The sequence below is a fragment of the Exophiala xenobiotica genome (genome assembly GCF_000835505.1).
Source record: "Exophiala xenobiotica strain CBS 118157 unplaced genomic scaffold supercont1.3, whole genome shotgun sequence".
Lineage (NCBI taxonomy): Eukaryota > Fungi > Ascomycota > Eurotiomycetes > Chaetothyriales > Herpotrichiellaceae > Exophiala > Exophiala xenobiotica.
In genome coordinates this window covers 3,312,902-3,330,309 of record NW_013562492.1, presented here as the reverse complement: position 1 = coordinate 3,330,309, position 17,408 = coordinate 3,312,902, and the positions used below count along the sequence as shown (strand labels likewise).

The window sequence follows — 17,408 nt, the reverse complement described above, 5'->3', positions numbered from 1 at the left end:
CACAGCTCCTGCCGGTTCCATGTCGATTGGCCGTACGTGGCCGTTGTTATCAGGTCGGCCAATCAATTTCGACAAGGTCAGTACCGTTCACTCCAATCCAATGTTCTCTCACATAGCCGTGCTTGCGTGAAACCGCATCCATCCTGGTAGCGAAAGGGTAATTGCTGTTCGGTGTCCTGCCCGCATGGGAGGAACCAGCACGTGTTAAGCGGGATAGAAATCAAGGCCGGGACCAAGGCCTCATTACGGGGAATGAGCTGAAAGCAGGTGGCAACTTTTGGCGTCCCTCCTGTGAAAACCGATTTCGATGACGAGGCGATGCTGATGGCCTGGGTGCAATTCCCTTAGAGAGACCCAAAGTGGTACAGTACTAGCGGTCGCCCCTGGGCGAAGAATTCGGAATAGATCTGGTGGACGAATAGTTGGACACCTTCAGAAGGAAGGCAGGGCTGCTCCCTTAAGTGGTCATAGACGAGGACAGCGGCGAGGTTAGAAGAAAGCGATTATGATGAAGAACAAGAGGACAGAGAAACCAGAATGCAACAATTGAGGGAGGAAATAAGAAGGTTGGAACGGGGAACAGTGAGAGGCACAGGCAAGCTGAGGCTGAAGCTGAGGCTGAGGCCGTGCTGCAATGTGGTCGGTGCCGGTGACACCGTCTCGATGTGCCATGGTTACTCGAGATGAGGAAGAAAGGAATGGGTAGCTTCAAGTTGTTACAGGAGATGTGCCGTCGCGTCCTACGATTCAACCGCGCACCCTGTCGCACGTGTAGGCCCAAAGTTGAAAGGAAATTTAGGCAGCAGCGTAAGGGCCCCTAACTCCCGCCTGAAATAGATGCATAGCCGAGAGGCAAGTATAGCCGATCGTAAGGGGCCAGATTCGGCCCCCAGTGCATTTGCTCAGGGGCGTGCTCAGCCGAGGCCCAAAAGGGACCCCTGATCCCGAACTGGCTTCTAGGAACGGGCATCAGGCAGATGCTCCCTGCGGCTCGCCCAGTGCTCGGGCGCGCTCCTCCGTGCTCTGCCGTGGCTCCCTCGACGCTCTCCCGTGCTCGGCCGGGCGCCCCCCATGCTCCGTCACGTGCACGATTAAAGCGGCCTGGCTCCCTTTCCTGAACCAAAAAGGTAATGGATGAAGCACAGTTCGGGGCATATATAATATATATATAGATACATATATATATGAATACCTTGTAGCAGTCCACCAGCATCACACATTTAGGCAGCCAGTCTTTCTCGTAATGACTAGGTTACTGACGTCCACCAAGCTAATCACCATAATCATTATCAGCTTCCAGGTCGTCCATCCACCATAACGGATACTGACTCTTCTCCCTGCTCACCTACAAAAACAGGCAGATCGTGACACCCACGATCGAGGTCAGCAGCGCGAAGAATAACCAAGAATTCAAAGACTTCACAGACGCAGCAGCATTGCTTACTGGAGCAGTCCCATTACCATTGTCATTCCCGCTGCTTCTGCCGCTTCCACTTTGACCTTGACCCTCGCTCTCAGTCACTTCTCCCTCCAACTTGGCCAACCGAATCTCGTTGGCCCCAAAGTCAAACACGGTAAGCACGTTCTTGAGGAACGGCGAGCCAATGATATTCAACGTGATCTGCCCATACGTTCCCTCGCTGAAGTCCGAACTCAAGATGTTCGAAACGCATTGCGCCTCACCGCTGCTCGGGTCGGCGGTCTGATAGACCAGATCGCGGCCGTCGAGGAAGAATGTCTGATTGCCAATCTCAAGGCCGAATTGCGGTGGCGTGGCAGCGCAATCGACGAGCCAGAAACCCGTGGTGGGATCGAAGAGAGCAGGAGGCGAGAACAGGGAGTTCACAGTGGTGATTACTGCGTCGGGGAGGAAAGAGAAGTAATTGCCGTCGTCGATGAACGCTTGGAACGAGGTGGCGTTTGTGAGGGTGGAAGAGGTTGTGATGTTGTTAGGTTGGGGAGCAGAAGGGCGTGTGGTGCTATTCCCGGGCCCGTAGACAATAGAGGAAACGTTCAGTGTCCAATAGGCGCGGACGCGCTCGTTGGATGTGACTTGGACGGGGACGGAATCGTCAATTTCAACCGAGACACTACTGAATTCGTCGCTGTGCTGAACGGGCGGAAGACTGCCGAGAGACAAGTAGCCGCCGAAGCCCGAGGTGGCGTTTTGTGGTGTCCGTGCTAGGGCCAGACTGAAGTATGGGTCTATCAGCCCTTGCTGGTGCATGGTGAACAGCACGGGATCGTATGTGAGGCGGTTGTAGAAGTAGGTCGTGTTGTCCGTGACATTGGCCGGATGACCCGATGTCAATGCGGGATACGCAAGGCCCAGAAGGCCGGAGTTGACGCCGTCGCCCATGGGAGTCGAGCGATTAGCCACTCCGATGGTTGCATTCTTGACCGTGATGCCGGCGAGTGTGACATCTTCGTCGGCCAAGACACCGGAGGCTATGCCGTCGCCGTACTGGACTCCGAAGATCTCATTGGGAATTTCAGAGTATGTAGGGGACGGAGTATACGTCGCATTGCCGTATAAACAGGCCGACTGCGGGAGCTCGGTGCCGTTGTTCTTGTCGAAACACTGGTAGCCGGTTCTCATCACGTACGTGTCGCTGCTTCCGGTGTCGACAAGGAGGGCAATTGTTTGGCCGCCGATGGTGACATTGACATCGAAGATGGTGCCGAATGTCGTGGACAGCAGACTCGAAGTGGCATTGCTGGGGCCCGACGAGCTCCGGCGATTGAGGACCAGATGTTGAGCAGACTTCGAGGACGAGGCGAGAACGCCAGGTTGGAACAAGCCCAAAGCAAAAACGAGCGCGGACAGGTCTCGCATCGTGAGTAATGTGACAAGCAAGGCAAAAAGTTGAAGTCTTCAAACGAATACAACCGAAGGGGGTATCCTCTCATCGACCAACTCGAGCACCTACCGCAGCGTCTTTATACATGTACCTCGCGGGCTGAGAAAGCACCTCTGTTGATTGATAATGTTACTAGTGGTCGGCCACTGCCACCGGGGAACCCTCATTGACAGGGTAAGTATATTTGCGCGCTATCTTCTGGTGAAACCCTCGACCAGGCAACGGACTTCAATATGGTGGCCTTGCATGGGCTGAGGCCCTTCTGCGATATATAGACCCTGGCCATTGGATAGCGGCAGCATCCTGGTCGCCACAAAAGGTACTAGTAGTATGGTTCAAATGATGGCATGGGGTTAGTTTAGAGAGGAACGAGAAGAAGCGAATGCTCGCTTGTCCGTACGCTTGAACTTCGGGAAAATGGGCCCCTCGGCGGGTGGCCCCTAGGATTGGCTGGTGGGGAGGCCATGGGAACCTAAGGTACTGTAAGTCTGCAGCTGCAAGGCTGAGCACCATCATCCATCTGCAAGTTCACCTGAAAAGGGTCCGAGGCTCGTGTTCTTCTTGATCTTCAGCAGGGTCTTCAGCTTGTTCCTTTGTTCTTCTTGCGTCAGCCAGAAATCGTACATGCTTGACCCTTTTCTTGAATCGAGGTCCACCGACCGCCCTCAATTCTCGGACTTTCGTCTCTCCCAAGGTGTCCCTTCTTGTCCATACCGCTTGCGTGTGCCCCATTGCCACTGATGCCAACATGGACAAACTGTCTGCTAGGAAGCCACGGAAGAGTGCACCTAAGACTCGATCAGGATGTTTCACGTGCAAGTAAGTATACCCCGTGGGTGTTCCGGACCCAACATTGACGTCCGTTCTCCCAGAGCCCGCCACATCAGATGCGATCAGAACAGGCCGGAATGTGAGAACTGCACCTGGTCAAGCAGGAAATGCGAGGGTTATCCGACACCCCCCACCAACTCTGCTTCAGGGGCACGGAACTCGCCTCACAATCCAAGCTCCGTTGCATCGTACAGCATCCCTTTTAAAGTCCCCGGAAGTCAAGCCGATCGACAGCTCTTGCACTATTATTGCTGTCAAGCCGCATGGAACCTCTCCAGCTACGCCGACCCAACCTTGTGGACCGAATTGATCCTCCAGCGAAGTCAAGATCAACCCGTCATCCGCAGTAGCCTTGTCGCTGTGAGCTCTTTGCACAGGGACTTCGTTTCTGGATCGTTTTCCGCCAATGCTAAGGATCAGCCGAGTTTGAACGTCGAGACCATAACTATGGTCGGCAAATGTTACGGGCAACTGAAGAATTACCTCGCACGGTCCGATGCCTCACCAGATGTTGCGTTGATCTGCAGCGTCATATTCTACTCCTTGGAGTCGCTCCTCGGCGATACGCGACAGGCGATATCGCACCTCGACAGCGGGTTGAGGCTGCTGAAGCGAACTCAATCCGAAGGGAATGGGGCTGCTGACCCGCTGCTCGTGCACCTGACATCTCTGTTCGAACGTCTGGACATCCAAGCGAGTTCGTATGATGACTGTCGTCTTCCGGCGCTGGTACTCGTCTCTCCTCAAGAGACGCGAGGAGCATTGTCGGTTGTGCCTGATTCGTTCCAAGATCTTGACCACGCTGAACGCATTCTGGCCAAACTTCAGAATTGGACCCTTCATCAATTGATCCTGCATGTCGAACACAAAGGCAAATCATCGGAAGAGCTTCCTCAGGGTTTATTGCACGAAAGGGCAGTGTTGCGCCAACAATTTGAGAAATACCATCAGACACTGAGAGGCCTTGATAGGACCCCCGCTCATTCGCCCTTGAACGTCCCAGAGAGCAGTACCCAAGAAGACGGGTGGCAGCTGCGGCTGCGGCTGCAACAATTCCTGCTCTTGCAGATAAGCTTCCACATCTTCCATAATCTGATCGAGGAGAATATTCCAATTTCTGCCGATGCCACAGGACACACTGATAATGACGAAGACACCCTCCGCACAGCCCTTTCCAAGGTATTAACCCTCCTCTCACTAGCAAGCAACGCAGCATCCCGCTCCGCAAGCGCTTCTTACCCGCTACCTCTCCCGTCGCAACGAGCCTACACATTGTCCACATTCCTCATCGGGACATTATACTTCCTGTGCATGAAAACCACCAACCAGGAGATATTAGCCACGGCTTGCCGGCTGTTCTCCCACCCTCTGATCAAGAACTCCCGCGATGGGCTTTGGGATTCCCAACATGCGGAGTTGGTGCTTAAGAATGTGATGGAGATCCGCGATCGGAGCATGGGTATGGGTGTGCCTGATATCGCCGTAGGAGAGACGTCGCAGGGAGTAATAACATCGACTTTCAACATTGAGGATATCAGCTTGGGCGATGGGACAGACCATCTCAGCACGGACTTGATGGTTGATGCACTTGCATTCATCGTTACCGGCGATTCTTTCCTGCCCCCAATTGATATGGCGGCGCAGGACACATCCATGTCAACGTCGGGCACAAATTCGCCGTATCCCTCAGAAGACTCGTCCTCGACAAATGCTAGCGAAACAAGTCTACCATACCCGCACCGTCAGCAAACCAAGCAATTTGTGCAACATCTAGAGCACGGTCGTTCGCATGCTGGTCTTGTTGCCCAAAACCATCCGAGACTTGAGCGAGCCCGAACACAAATCGTGGCAGGCGCGGCCCCGACTTCAAGTTCCGGCCAGTACACGCAGACTCGACCGAAAACTCAGCCTTGGTCACATCTTCAGGGCAACAATATCCAACAACAATGTGCGGTGTCGACGGATGGGTTGCATTGGAGTAGCAGGTTAGAAGACTTCGCGCTGGGTATTGTGGACGTGCAGGGCGGAGTGGAGGAAGCTGCCAAGAGAGTCTCGCTGATGTCTATATAAATGAATGAGCAATGGCAGCGTCGATGAACCCTATTACCTGGTAACCAGCAGGAGACCATTCCCCCAACCTTGCCGCCCACGTCCTTCTCGGAGACCAAATCCACAAGCCCCTCATCGTCGACCTTGACACTGACCGGCTCGCGCAATGTATTCAATGTCTCTATCCCCACGCTTGCATGCAGGCCTAGGTGTCCCGCCTTGCGACTCATCAAGCCAAGCATAAGCAATTCGCTGATACTGTCCCAGCTGGGGCCCGTGTGTCCAGTGAAGACAAGTAAGAATACGTGCGTCACCACGAAGACACAGTAGGCGCCGAGTACCATTCTCGACAGCAGGACCGCATCATGCTCGTCGTGCGCTTGGTTATATCCGAAGTGCATGCCTCCCCAGGTCGAGCGTCGCCATCCCATGCCCGATTGCTAAAGCGGCACATTCAAATCACGGGCAAATGGCATCACCAATCGGCCATTTCCTTAGTTTTTGCAATGCTGACGCTCACGCTGACACTAGCATAATCCTGTCCAAAAATGTAAAATCATCGCATACATCCACATCCTTCCACGGACAGGCCAGCCCCAATTGCTGCGCTATCTCCTCCGTAAGGCGCACAGTCGCGCGGAGCGTTTCGTGGCTTGCGCCCAGGTTCAGAGAGCCAAAGAAATGTCTATCACGCCGCTTGGGTTAGCGCGTGTTCGCTGCCCTCTTCCGAATTACCCTCGGCTCAACACAACACACCTGGAGTCATTTCGCAGAGTGACAGGCGCGTTTGGCCTTTGCTTCTAGACTGGATGGGAACTTGCGTGAAGGCTTGGTCTGACGGAGAAGATTTGGGAAATGCAAGAGATCGGGATATCTTGACTTACCCTTTAGCCTGCGGCCCACAGCCATCGGCCAGACAGCACACGAATTCCAGTAGGCCGGTCTCCTGGGCGCCGATGATGGTGTGCTCGCTCAGAAGCTCACCGTAGATGCAGTTTATCGCGAAATGTGTCAGGTCGCCGCCGGAGGTGCTGTCCATGGCGGAGAGAACGCGTGTGGTGTGTTTGGTGTAGATTTGCCGGAAGAAGGACATCCCACGCTCGTATTTGGCGGTTGGATCGAGAGGGGCGCGGAGGGATGTGTCGGTTGCCAAAGTGCTGGAGAGAGAAGGGTGGGTCGTGGTGATAGAGGTCTGTAGAGAGAACAGGGCGTTTATTGCCTAGGGGTATTGTCAGGTTCCAGTATGGTCAGGACAGGATAAAAAGAAGTCGCCATTAAGATCGGGTCGACAGCGCCGGGAAGGAGCGGACAAGTGTGCAAAAGTAGTGGAACAAGGGGATGCTTACTCTGGGAAATCCAACGAGGGTACTTGCTTTGAGGCAGGACTCGCGGATTCGGCGTGCGATGCCGAGGAGTTGTTCTTCGGTTTGAGGAGACTCGGTGTTGGTGGCGAGATACGTCCACAAGGCTCCTGTGAGCCTTTCTTTGTGGAACGATAGGAGTACGGCCGTGGTTAGAATGTACCATAAGGACGATGGTTCAGGGTGTTCGGCTGAGGATTGAGCCAGGGGAAACAGGTCTTGAAGGCTAGAAAAGTCCAACTTTCTGACAGTGTGGATGGTGGCCGCTTCTTTCTCCGAAACGCTGGAAGCGCTGGTCTCGTCAGTTGTCGATGACATGGTAGAAGCTGGCGTCTGTGTGCCGCTGGTGGGTATCGATTCCATGTTGCCAGTTGAATCCTATGTGGTTGAGGGCTGCAGGTATGGTTGCCCACGTTCAAGCGGTGCGGGAAGGACGAGAGATGAATGATGCTGGCAATGGCTGTCGAGAAGACCGAAGGACAGATATTCGCCGAAGAAGTATAACAAGGAATGAATGTCGTCAAATTTGAAATCTAGGAAAATAATTGTGCTGGGACTGGATGTTGCGTCGATGTTTGTATCATGAATAAAGATAGAACAAGGCTGTCGCTCCTCGGTCATTGATTTGGAGCCGAGCCCAAGAACATTTCGATCGGTTGCAATCTTCTTGGGATACTCCGTACAGATAGAATGGGGATACTAATTAGTGTCCTTCCAATCAGTGGAAGCGGTAGAATCTTGATCTTCTCATGTCTGACCCCCAGTGTTCCTCGCCACGGTTTGAAGGGCGAAGAAGTGAGATGAGATGAGCCGAGACGAGATGGAGGAACCTGAAAGCCTCCGAAATGACTCGGGAAAAGCCGGTTGGGCTTACGGGCGATATTTTCAGGTAATTCAAGACCCATGAACATGTTCAACTCTCTGCATTCCTGGCTGAGCACATGGCACCATCATGCACTGTGTTGATGCAGTCTGCTAAGGGTCTGACGCCAGCGTAACATGCTGTGCGTCCAGGACGAGACTGGGTCGGAGACTCACAGCGACCTGCCTATTCTCAAAGAAGTGCCCGTTCAAGACTCAGGATCTTTGCGATGTCGCATAAACGCATTCCGAGACAGTCTACGGTCTTCATCTTTCAGAGACAGCTTCAAGTGTGTTCCCATCAGGACCAAGCACGGCGGTGTCTCCTGATAAACATTGCTATATCAATCAGACGGAAATGACTTTCCGCGTTTCAGGCATCGAGAGATCGCCAATTGCTCTCACACCACGCCCAGCGAATCATGAACTGCTTGCCCTCCTGTCACGTTCCTCATTTCCTGTCCAAACACGAGGAGGCCGGATGGTCAAATCAACCCCGCGTTGACCCTTGACTCCCGGGCACACGACCCCTCAAGGTCACGCTCACACCATATATGACTGCAGCAGTCGAACTAACATTGGACTGAGAGACATTGACAGAGACAAGTGCTCAATTTGTTGACAACTTGCAGAGATACCACACAGACTACTGTTACCAAGATGACCTCCAAGCATGCCACACCAGCAACCGCTGCACCTATGGGCACCAGTCACCGCCGCTCAAGCAGTGGTATCTCTGATGACGTTGCCCAATCCGCTCACGACTTCATGTCGGGCACCATTCGACGCTCTAGCAGCGGCGTTACTGACGATGCTGCAACAGCTGCGCACGACTTCATGCGAAGCGCAAAAGGCACCGGTCCCGGCCTGACTGATGAACTCGCCGAAAAATCCCATAAGTTCATGGACGGGCCTGCTACTCACCGCGAAAGTCACAGCAAGTACGTGCCAGACGTGACCGTCCCAGGGTTGACCGATCAGATCGTTGAGGAGGCATTGGAATTTGAGGACAACGTTGAGAAAACGGGAAAAGCATAATACGGAAAAGTTGAGGGGTTCAGGGAAGAACCCCCTGCAAAAGACGGCAGAGAGTGTAATACCAAATTGACACATGGTGCGAGTACCCTTTGTATCTTCCAGAAGCAGCAGAATCAACTGCGTGGAGGGGATCTCCTTATTGCAGACTGAGCACGAGCTGATGAGTGGACAAGGTGGTTGCACAGGCGCGTTAACTAGTGGCATGCAAGCAGATCTGAGTCTCCTCAAAAGCCCAGCTTATTGTGTTTGCAATCGTGTCTCGGTCTCGTCTGCCTTAGCTCATGACATCCGTCCGTCCATCATGTCCGTTCACCATGTCGCCCAGCGTTGATACCCTGCTCGTCGAAAATGACAATCAACGAGTAATGCCGAAATCAGTCTTGACTTTGACTGGCTATATCAGATATACTCATTTTATGCACGCCGAAAGTGACTAAGAACGAAACGGACCAATTCGTCCGCTGGCGGAAACAAGGCCATTATCACTCACAAGGCATTATGGAGCCGTTGTTAGCGAAACGGCACGTCCTTATGGCTGACATTCACTTTCTCGACCATATTTAAACTGAACACACGTCGCTGCAGAGATGGAAGGCCCTTCAACAAGCTTCCGACTCGCCTGCATATTGCCCAGGTTGTCACAATTTGCACCTTGAGACCTAGGGCAGCTAAAAACATCCAAACAACTCGTCACAACCATGACTGAGCAAAACAGTTGTCGGGTCTTGATCGTGGGGGCAGGCTCCATGGGCCTGGTCGTTGGTTACATCCTCAGTCTAGCGAAAGCCGAAGTAACATTCCTCGTTCGCCCCCATCGCGAAGAAGAGTTGAAACGTCCCCAAGTACTCTACTCCTACGACGACAATCAGCTCAAGACGTACACGGACTACAAACATATTACTGATCCGTCCAAGATCATAGGGGCGGATTACGACTATATCTTTGTCACACTGGATGCCCACGCCTTGAGGAGCGAAGTCGGTCTAAGTCTGGTGAAGATGATAGGGGATGCAGTGCGTGGCACCCAGACCAAAGTTGTTCTCGCCACCGCTTTCATCGACTTGAGGTCTTGGTTCATTGAGGTCTCCGGCATCAGCGGAGATCAAGTGACGTACGGTCTGCTCCTCATCCACGCGTATGCGCCCAGGGCTGTGACATTGCCTCTGCATGAAGGGACAGACTCAACGCTTCTCGAACAGGCCGATCAAGCCTACAGGGACACGCTCGGCCCCGGCTTCATCGTCGACGACAGCTCTCCCGCCGTGGCAGAGGGTTTCGCAGAGTTGTACAATGCTAGTGGACTGTCAACGTGCGTGGTCATGCCTGCGGCGCAACTTGCTGTGTTCGGAATTCCATTGTTCCCTGTCTTTGCAGCGTGCGATCTGCTTGGCTGGCCGAAGTACGAGGAGATCGACAGTATGGGGGAAGTGTGGAACCTTGCTGTCGAGGCTGCGAGAGAAATCCAGGGGCTTAGCATTCTGGGAGAGCCAGGCCAGAAAGCGGCAGCGACGATCACCGGCACGGGCCTGGCGGCGCAGTTTGCGGGAATGGAGAAGCAGATGCTTCCTCTTGACTATTCGGCCTTCAACAAGTATCATCACGGTGGTAAGGTCAATGTCCAGGACCGAGAACTGCTCAATGCATGCGTCTCCTACGGCGAGGCTGAGGGAAAGACGATGTCTGCTCTCAAGGAATTGATCAAGCGAGTGGAGAGCCAGTGAGGAAATGAGGTAATCAAAGCTTACATATTTAACAATCAGTATCTTCGTACAGTACATTATTGTAGCATGTCCAGCAGGTCAGGTAGATTTCTGCTTGCCACCAATCCACCACATAGATGCAACATACAACAAGCCAGGATGATTGCTGTAGCGGTCCACAACGGCCAAAATAACATACTTAGTCAGCGGGGAGAAAGTTCGTCACGTGCAATGACGCAGCCTCGCTCCCACTGCGACTCGAACTTCGATTGCTGCTCCGCGTGGCCGTGGTCTGTCCGACTTCAAGCGCAGCTGCCTCCTGCTACAGGATAGCCTTATCGACAACCATGCGTTAACATTGACTTGAGCGGCGCGCAATGGCGCTGGATCTGGAAGAAGGATACGTGGCCAAAGGCATGGCACAAGGAGGTGTCGAAAATGCCCTGCCTATTTTCAATGTCGAACGCGTCCAACTGCAGTTCAACATCGCCTCGGATTTCGTCGCTGGCCAGGTCGCCAACAACGTGCTGATCCTCGCACTTGCTACGGGTCGCATCCTCCGAATAGACCTAGAAAGCCCCTCGGACATCGACGGTCAGGACCATTTCAGTCTTCAACAACGTCCGTACTGCTGACTGCTTTTCCCAGATGTTGACCTTCCTAAGAAGACCAGCGAGGTTGGCCTCATTCGACGCATGTTTCTCGATCCTTCTGCCTCGCATCTTATCATCAGCACCACCCTCGGAGAGAACTTCTACCTTCACAGTCAGTCCAAGCAGCCAAAAGCTCTGTCGCGATTGAAAGGCGTTTCTATCGAATCCATTGCCTGGAATCCCTCCCAACCCACAGCTTCTACGCGCGAGATTTTAGTTGGAGCCACCGATGGAAACATCCACGAGATCTACATTGAACCGGCATCGGAGTTCTACCGCCGCGAAGAACGGTATTCTGCTCATGTATGGAAAATACCAGAAGGAGCCGTGACAGGCCTCTGGGCTGAAACGGTTCAGGGCAAGTCTGACACGCGGAGGGTCATGGTTGCATCGCACTCAAGATTATACCATTGGATCGGGAAGACAGGTGGACGAGGGAGAGAAGGCTCTGCATCGATTTATGCGGATTTGTTCTCGAAGGAAACTCCTAGCACGCACGAAACAACGGGCGCGTCCTCTACGGCGCCGTCTTCCTTATCAGTGTCGCCCGAGTTGCCAGATGCTGCAGCAGAAGAGGACAGGAGCTTCGCTTGGTTATATTCTCAAGGAGTACTGACAGGCAAATTGCTTACGTCTCCGGCGACATCCGACTTAGGCGGCCGAATTTTCAGGGAGGCTAAATTGCACCCTCGTTCCATCTTCCCAGAAACAATGTCTGCTCGTGGAGGGAGAAAGCTCATTCAAGACCCGATAGCGTCGGTGATCTTATCACAATGGCATGTTCTGGCCCTTGCCGAGGGTCGCATCGTTGCTGTCAATCGTCTAGATGGTAGCGTCGTATACGACCAGACCGTTCTAGAAGCGGGACAAAGTGCTCTTGGATTGGTTGCCGACCAGAAGAAGAATACGTATTGGCTTTTCACGAGTCAAGAAATCTTCGAAGTTGTGGCACACGACGAGGAGCGAGACATTTGGAAGATCATGCTTCAGAATCAAGACTATGATGCTGCTCTGCGATACGCCAAAGGGACCGCACAGAAGGATTCCGTTGCTACTGCTTCTGGAGACTATCTCTCTAGCAAAGGACAATATATGGAAGCTGCCAGCGTCTGGGGAAGAAGTAGCAAAGCCTTTGAAGAAGTCTGCCTCTCGCTCATCGACAACGGACAAGAAGATGCTTTAAGGAAATATCTCATGGCCAAGCTTGGGACGTACAAGAAATCCTCCATCATGCAGCGAGTCATGATTGCGACATGGCTAATCCAGATATTCATGGCCAAGCTGAACTCTCTCGACGATATGGTGGCTACCAAAGCAGAGCTGCTCGAGAATACTGACGCAGGCGGTGCGAAGCGGGACTTGGAGCAGACACGAAGCGAGTACCAAGATTTTGTGACCAAATATAAATCGGATCTGGACGCCAAAACAGTATACGAGGTGATAGCGAGTCACGACAGAGAAGAGGAATTTCTCTTTTTCGCGAACACGATCACAGACTATGATTATGTTTTGTCATACTGGGTACAACGAGAAAAATGGAATGAAGCGCTCTCGGTGCTCAACAAGCAGAGCAACCCAGAGACATTCTACCGGTACAGCAATGTGCTCATGACTCATGTGCCCACTGGGCTGGTTGAGATTCTTATGCGACGAAGCAACATCGATGCACAAAAGATGATTCCGGCGCTTCTCGCATATAACGAAACAGCCAATGTGCCGCTGGCCCAGAACCAAGCGGTTCGATATCTGAATTTTGTTGTGACAAACAACTTCGAGCTACCGGCATCTGTACACAATGCGCTCATTTCGATCATGGCCTCACATTCTTCGTCTTCGGAAAGTGCGCTGCTGAGTTACCTGGAGAGCCAGCCGTCTCCTCCTCTGTATGACGCGGATTTCGCACTGAGGCTTTGCATCCAGCATGGTCGGGTACAGTCCTGTGTGCATATCTACAGCGCGATGGGACAATATCAGCAAGCTGTCGAACTCGCTCTAGAACATGATGATATTGACCTGGCTGCTATCGTAGCAGATCGACTGGAGGGAAATGACAAGCTGAGGAAGAAGTTGTGGTTGTTGATCGCGGAAAAGAAAATCAAAGAGGCTGAATCCATCAAAGAAGCCATCAATTTTCTGAAACGGTGCGAACTGCTCAAGATTGAAGACCTGATCCCGCTATTCCCTGATTTCGTGGTCATCGACGATTTCAAGGAAGAAATCTGCGAAGCTTTGGAGGAATACTCGCGGCACATTGATAGCCTGAAGCAGGAAATGGACCTCTCCCAACACACGGCCGAACAGATCAAGGCCGAGATTGCCGCATTGGACCATCGCTACGCCATTGTCGAATCAGGTGAGCGATGTTGGATCTGCACCCTCCCGGTGCTGAGCCGTCAATTCTTTGTGTTCCCATGTCAGCACGCCTTTCACAGCGACTGTCTTGGGAAGCGAGTATTGGAAAGCTCGGGAACCAGCAAACGCAAGCGCATCAAGGATCTTCAAACCGAAGTCAACCAGGGGTTGAGCGTCGGGGTACAACGGCAGAAGCTAGTGCAAGAACTGGATGGGCTAGTCGCCGAGCAATGTGTGCTTTGTGGGGATCTTGGTATCAAGCAGATTGATGAGCCATTCATCCATCCGGGCGATGATGTGGAGGCATGGGCTATCTGAAATGGCTGCATTGGCGCACTTTACATAATGGCTTACATATGTCGGAGGGAGAGGTACTACTACGTAGTACGCTCCAGTGCAGCGATACCTGTTTCAAGACAGTCAAAGAGTCCCGAACACGTAGTCGAGGCCCGCCAGGCGTCCAGAGTCCAGACTCTATGCCGGGCTCGACGTGATGACTAATGTTCTATATCATCCTGATCTGGCAAGTATTTCTTCTTGGCGGACAAGATACGGCCATTGACCAATCATCGCATGCTGACAAAGAGTGGCTGCTCTTGGCGTTCGTCATCGGTCAAACCCTAATTTCGGCCTTGTGATTGGTCATTTTTCGCGCGGTCGAACCTGTTCTTGAGTCAAACCCTTTCGTCCTCCAGTCATCATTTCTCTCTTCCTCGTCTTCCTCCTTCGTCTTCGGCCGGATGTATAAGCTAAACGCCTACTTCCATGTGCTGTAGTGCATTGTTCGACCGACTGGCCATTCCCATATCGGCATCGAGCTGCATTAGCGAAGCCTACGGCGCGTTTTGATGCTCCGGCTGGCTTACCCTCAACCCGCCAACTGGGTCTTGCACCTTCCCGCTGCTCAATGCCCTGGATTTGATTATTCAGAACACAGCAATGACTGTCAATGTCTGCGAGATCCGACAGTGATCATACGGCACCAATGACACGGTCGAGCTTCTCAGGGTTGCTTACCAGGTTCTAGTAGGTATGGATTGAAAGGTATATAGTATCGTTCCCTTTGCACCTTTGCATCCGGCTCCCATCTTCATTCTCGTATCACTCGTCGTCTGCCTGAGAAAGGTCGTACAGAGCCTTACCACCTCTCCTGTGCTGAAGTGTCGGCTTCTCTTTGCAACCCACCCCAGACTTCATCATCATGTCCGCCCTTTTACGCGATGCCCCTGTGGGCCAAGTAATCCGTTGGGCGACTGGCAACAAGTATTTTCGATATGCGGAAGAAGAACCGAACTTCCAATGTCCGCAATCCTACCAAAGAGAGTCCAAAAGTATCACGTCCGGCTCTACAACACCCGCTGTTACATCACCAGCCGCCGAAAAGGAGCTTGAAATTCCACCCCAGGGTCAGGATGCCCTCACCAAAGCAGAAACAGCTGCAGACCGCGAGTCACTAGCATCCTTGTCGGACCGGACGATTTCCAAAATCATGACAAGACCTGAACTCAGTCAAGTCAACACGCGCGCAGACCTCGAAGCAGCTTACACCAATGCGACACGACAAGAAACCCTGAAAAACCAGCCCAGTCGACCTATTCAGCCTGCCGTGACTTCCGACGGCACAATCCTGGTCGACTGGTATACCACTGATGACCCCGAGAACCCTCAAAATTGGTCGCGCGGCAAGAAAGGTGTCGTCGTGCTACAAATCTACCTCTACACTCTGGCTGTCTACATGGGTTCTGCAATCTTCACACCCTCAGAGCCATACATCGTCGAGAAGCTAGGCGTATCGCCTAATGTCGCCGCACTAGGTCTGTCAATGTATGTGCTGGGCTACGGCATCGGACCGCTCATTTTCAGTCCACTCTCCGAAATCCCCTTGATTGGCCGTAACCCACCATACATGATCACACTGGGTATCTTTGTCATTCTCTCCATACCCACCGCCGTGGTGAACAGTTTCCCCGCCCTCGTCGTTCTGCGGTTTCTGCAAGGCTTCTTCGGCAGCCCTTGTCTGGCGACCGGCGGTGCGTCGATCGGGGATATCTACTCCTTGCTCAAGCTGCCTTACTTTCTCACCGGCTGGGCCGCTTTTGCCACTGCAGGACCTGCCCTTGGGCCTCTCATATCCGGCTTCTCCGTCCCCGCCACAAACTGGCACTGGTCGCTCTGGGAAATCGTCTGGCTCGCCGCCCCGGTGTACATTTCGCTTCTTTTCTTCCTCCCCGAAACCTCCGCGAGCAACATCCTCCTCCGTCGCGCGCAACGCCTGCGCAAGATCACAGGTAACCCGAACCTCAAGTCGCAGTCCGAAATCGACCAGGAGAAAATGTCCGTCAACGAAGTCGTCGTAGGCAATCTCTGGCGGCCGGTGCAAATCAACGCGCTCGACCCCGCCGTGTTATTCACGAGCTTGTATACCGCATTGATGTACAGCATCTTCTACTCGTTCTTCGAAGTCTTCCCGCTCGTGTATGCGACGGGCAACCCTGACAGCCCGACACACGGGTACGGCATGAACGCCGGGCAGATCGGGTTGATCTTTTTGAGTATCTCGGTGGGCGTGAGTATCGCCATCGTGCTGTACGTTTGGTACCTGCGCTATGTGTTTGAGCCGGAGATCCTGACGAAGGGTCTGGGTGAGCCCGAGAGACGCTTGATCCCTGCGTTGCCGGCCAGTTTGCTGTTACCAGTTGGTCTTTTCATCTTTGCTTGGACGGGCAACTCGTCGCCCAAGATCCACTGGATCGTGCCAACTATCGGTGTCGTCATATTCACAATCGGTATGTTTGTTCCCGTCCCCCTCTTTTTTTCAACAACTCGGTTGGTAGAACGAATTTGGGGCTAACAAAGGATCGATACAGGAATATTCATACTGTTTCAGTGTATATTCATCTACATCCCGCTCACGTACCCGCAGTTCGCGGCGAGTCTGTTCGCGGGCAACGATTTCGCGCGGTCATCCATCGCCGCGGGCGCGATCCACTTCTCACGTCCGTTGTTCCACAATCTCGGCGTCGGACGCGGTGTGAGTCTGCTCGCGGGTTTGACGGTCGGTGGCATCATTGGCATTTTCGTCCTGTGGAAATTCGGCGCTGCGTTGAGGGCCCGGTCAAGGTTCGCTGCCAAGTAGACACTGACTGTCCTCCATTTTGTCTCTCGGCTCTCGCCCTGTATCTCTGAGGGCAGGGAGTGGACCGGAAATGGACGAGATTGAATTGAGGGAGCCTAGAGTTGATACGATGAACCGTTGGTTGGCGTCCAGGAGAAAGAAGCGAGAGATGGCTCGTTGCTAATGAGCGCAGCTCAACTAAGCCTTATCGTGCTATATGTTATGGAGGTACTCCGTACTGTGTTTTGTGTTTTGGGCAAAGCAAGCGATGGCGTTGGAGAGAACCCGTCTCATCTCATCTCATCTGATATATGTTGTGGTTGCGAGTTGAGACTTTTCAAATACAATAATCGATATGGAGAACGCGTTCAAGTTGACACCGATACTCGCCCTGCGTGATGCTCGATATTGTGCTCACTTTGGCGTCTGCCCAGAAAGAGAAAGCTATACGAGTAGCATTCCTGGACCAAGTAGGCCATGGCCACCAGGCCCGCCCGTAAGCGTCTCCCTTGCGAGCATGTCATGTCCAAACGACATCGACCGGCTCCTTTCCGGTTCCAGTGATCAAATGTGGGATAACGCATAGC

The 17,408-nt window shown here is 53.0% G+C and overlaps 7 protein-coding genes across 8 annotated transcripts; 5 read left to right on the top strand and 2 right to left on the bottom strand.

Moving 5' to 3' along the window:
- Window positions 1-1,345: 1,345 nt before the first annotated feature.
- PV05_05474 (uncharacterized protein) lies at window positions 1,346-2,836 on the bottom strand (the record flags this gene model as incomplete). The annotated part of the gene is made up of 1 exon (XM_013461984.1): window positions 1,346-2,836. The coding sequence occupies one exon, from the start codon at window positions 2,834-2,836 to the stop codon at window positions 1,346-1,348; it is 1,491 nt and encodes a 496-aa protein (XP_013317438.1).
- Window positions 2,837-3,609: 773 nt separating this feature from the next.
- On the top strand, window positions 3,610-5,762 carry PV05_05473 (uncharacterized protein; the record flags this gene model as incomplete). Its single annotated transcript, XM_013461983.1, has 2 exons — window positions 3,610-3,680; window positions 3,734-5,762. The coding sequence occupies 2 exons, from the start codon at window positions 3,610-3,612 to the stop codon at window positions 5,760-5,762; spliced, it is 2,100 nt and encodes a 699-aa protein (XP_013317437.1).
- Window positions 5,693-8,255, bottom strand: PV05_05472. Of its 2 annotated transcripts, XM_013461981.1 has the most exons (3): window positions 7,088-8,255; window positions 6,626-6,960; window positions 5,693-6,426 (listed from the first exon to the last, which is right to left on the bottom strand). In XM_013461981.1, exons 1-3 carry the CDS (start codon window positions 7,463-7,465, stop codon window positions 6,258-6,260), a joined length of 882 nt encoding a protein of 293 aa, XP_013317435.1. In that variant the 5' UTR covers window positions 7,466-8,255; the 3' UTR covers window positions 5,693-6,257. The 2 variants fall into 2 exon arrangements, with proteins under 2 accessions (XP_013317435.1, XP_013317436.1); XM_013461982.1 differs by having other exon boundaries at window positions 5,693-6,960.
- A 368-nt stretch (window positions 8,256-8,623) lies between these two features.
- PV05_05471 (uncharacterized protein) lies at window positions 8,624-9,001 on the top strand (the record flags this gene model as incomplete). Its single annotated transcript, XM_013461980.1, has 1 exon — window positions 8,624-9,001. One exon carries the CDS (start codon window positions 8,624-8,626, stop codon window positions 8,999-9,001), a length of 378 nt encoding a protein of 125 aa, XP_013317434.1.
- Window positions 9,002-9,699: 698 nt separating this feature from the next.
- PV05_05470 (uncharacterized protein) lies at window positions 9,700-10,722 on the top strand (the record flags this gene model as incomplete). The annotated part of the gene is made up of 1 exon (XM_013461979.1): window positions 9,700-10,722. One exon carries the CDS (start codon window positions 9,700-9,702, stop codon window positions 10,720-10,722), a length of 1,023 nt encoding a protein of 340 aa, XP_013317433.1.
- A 272-nt stretch (window positions 10,723-10,994) lies between these two features.
- On the top strand, window positions 10,995-14,143 carry PV05_05469 (uncharacterized protein). The gene is made up of 2 exons (XM_013461978.1): window positions 10,995-11,295; window positions 11,350-14,143. Exons 1-2 carry the CDS (start codon window positions 11,079-11,081, stop codon window positions 14,022-14,024), a joined length of 2,892 nt encoding a protein of 963 aa, XP_013317432.1. The 5' UTR covers window positions 10,995-11,078; the 3' UTR covers window positions 14,025-14,143.
- A 293-nt stretch (window positions 14,144-14,436) lies between these two features.
- On the top strand, window positions 14,437-17,199 carry PV05_05468 (uncharacterized protein). Its single transcript, XM_013461977.1, has 2 exons — window positions 14,437-16,492; window positions 16,574-17,199. The coding sequence occupies exons 1-2, from the start codon at window positions 14,908-14,910 to the stop codon at window positions 16,840-16,842; spliced, it is 1,854 nt and encodes a 617-aa protein (XP_013317431.1). The 5' UTR covers window positions 14,437-14,907; the 3' UTR covers window positions 16,843-17,199.
- The last annotated feature ends 209 nt before the right edge of the window (window positions 17,200-17,408 follow it).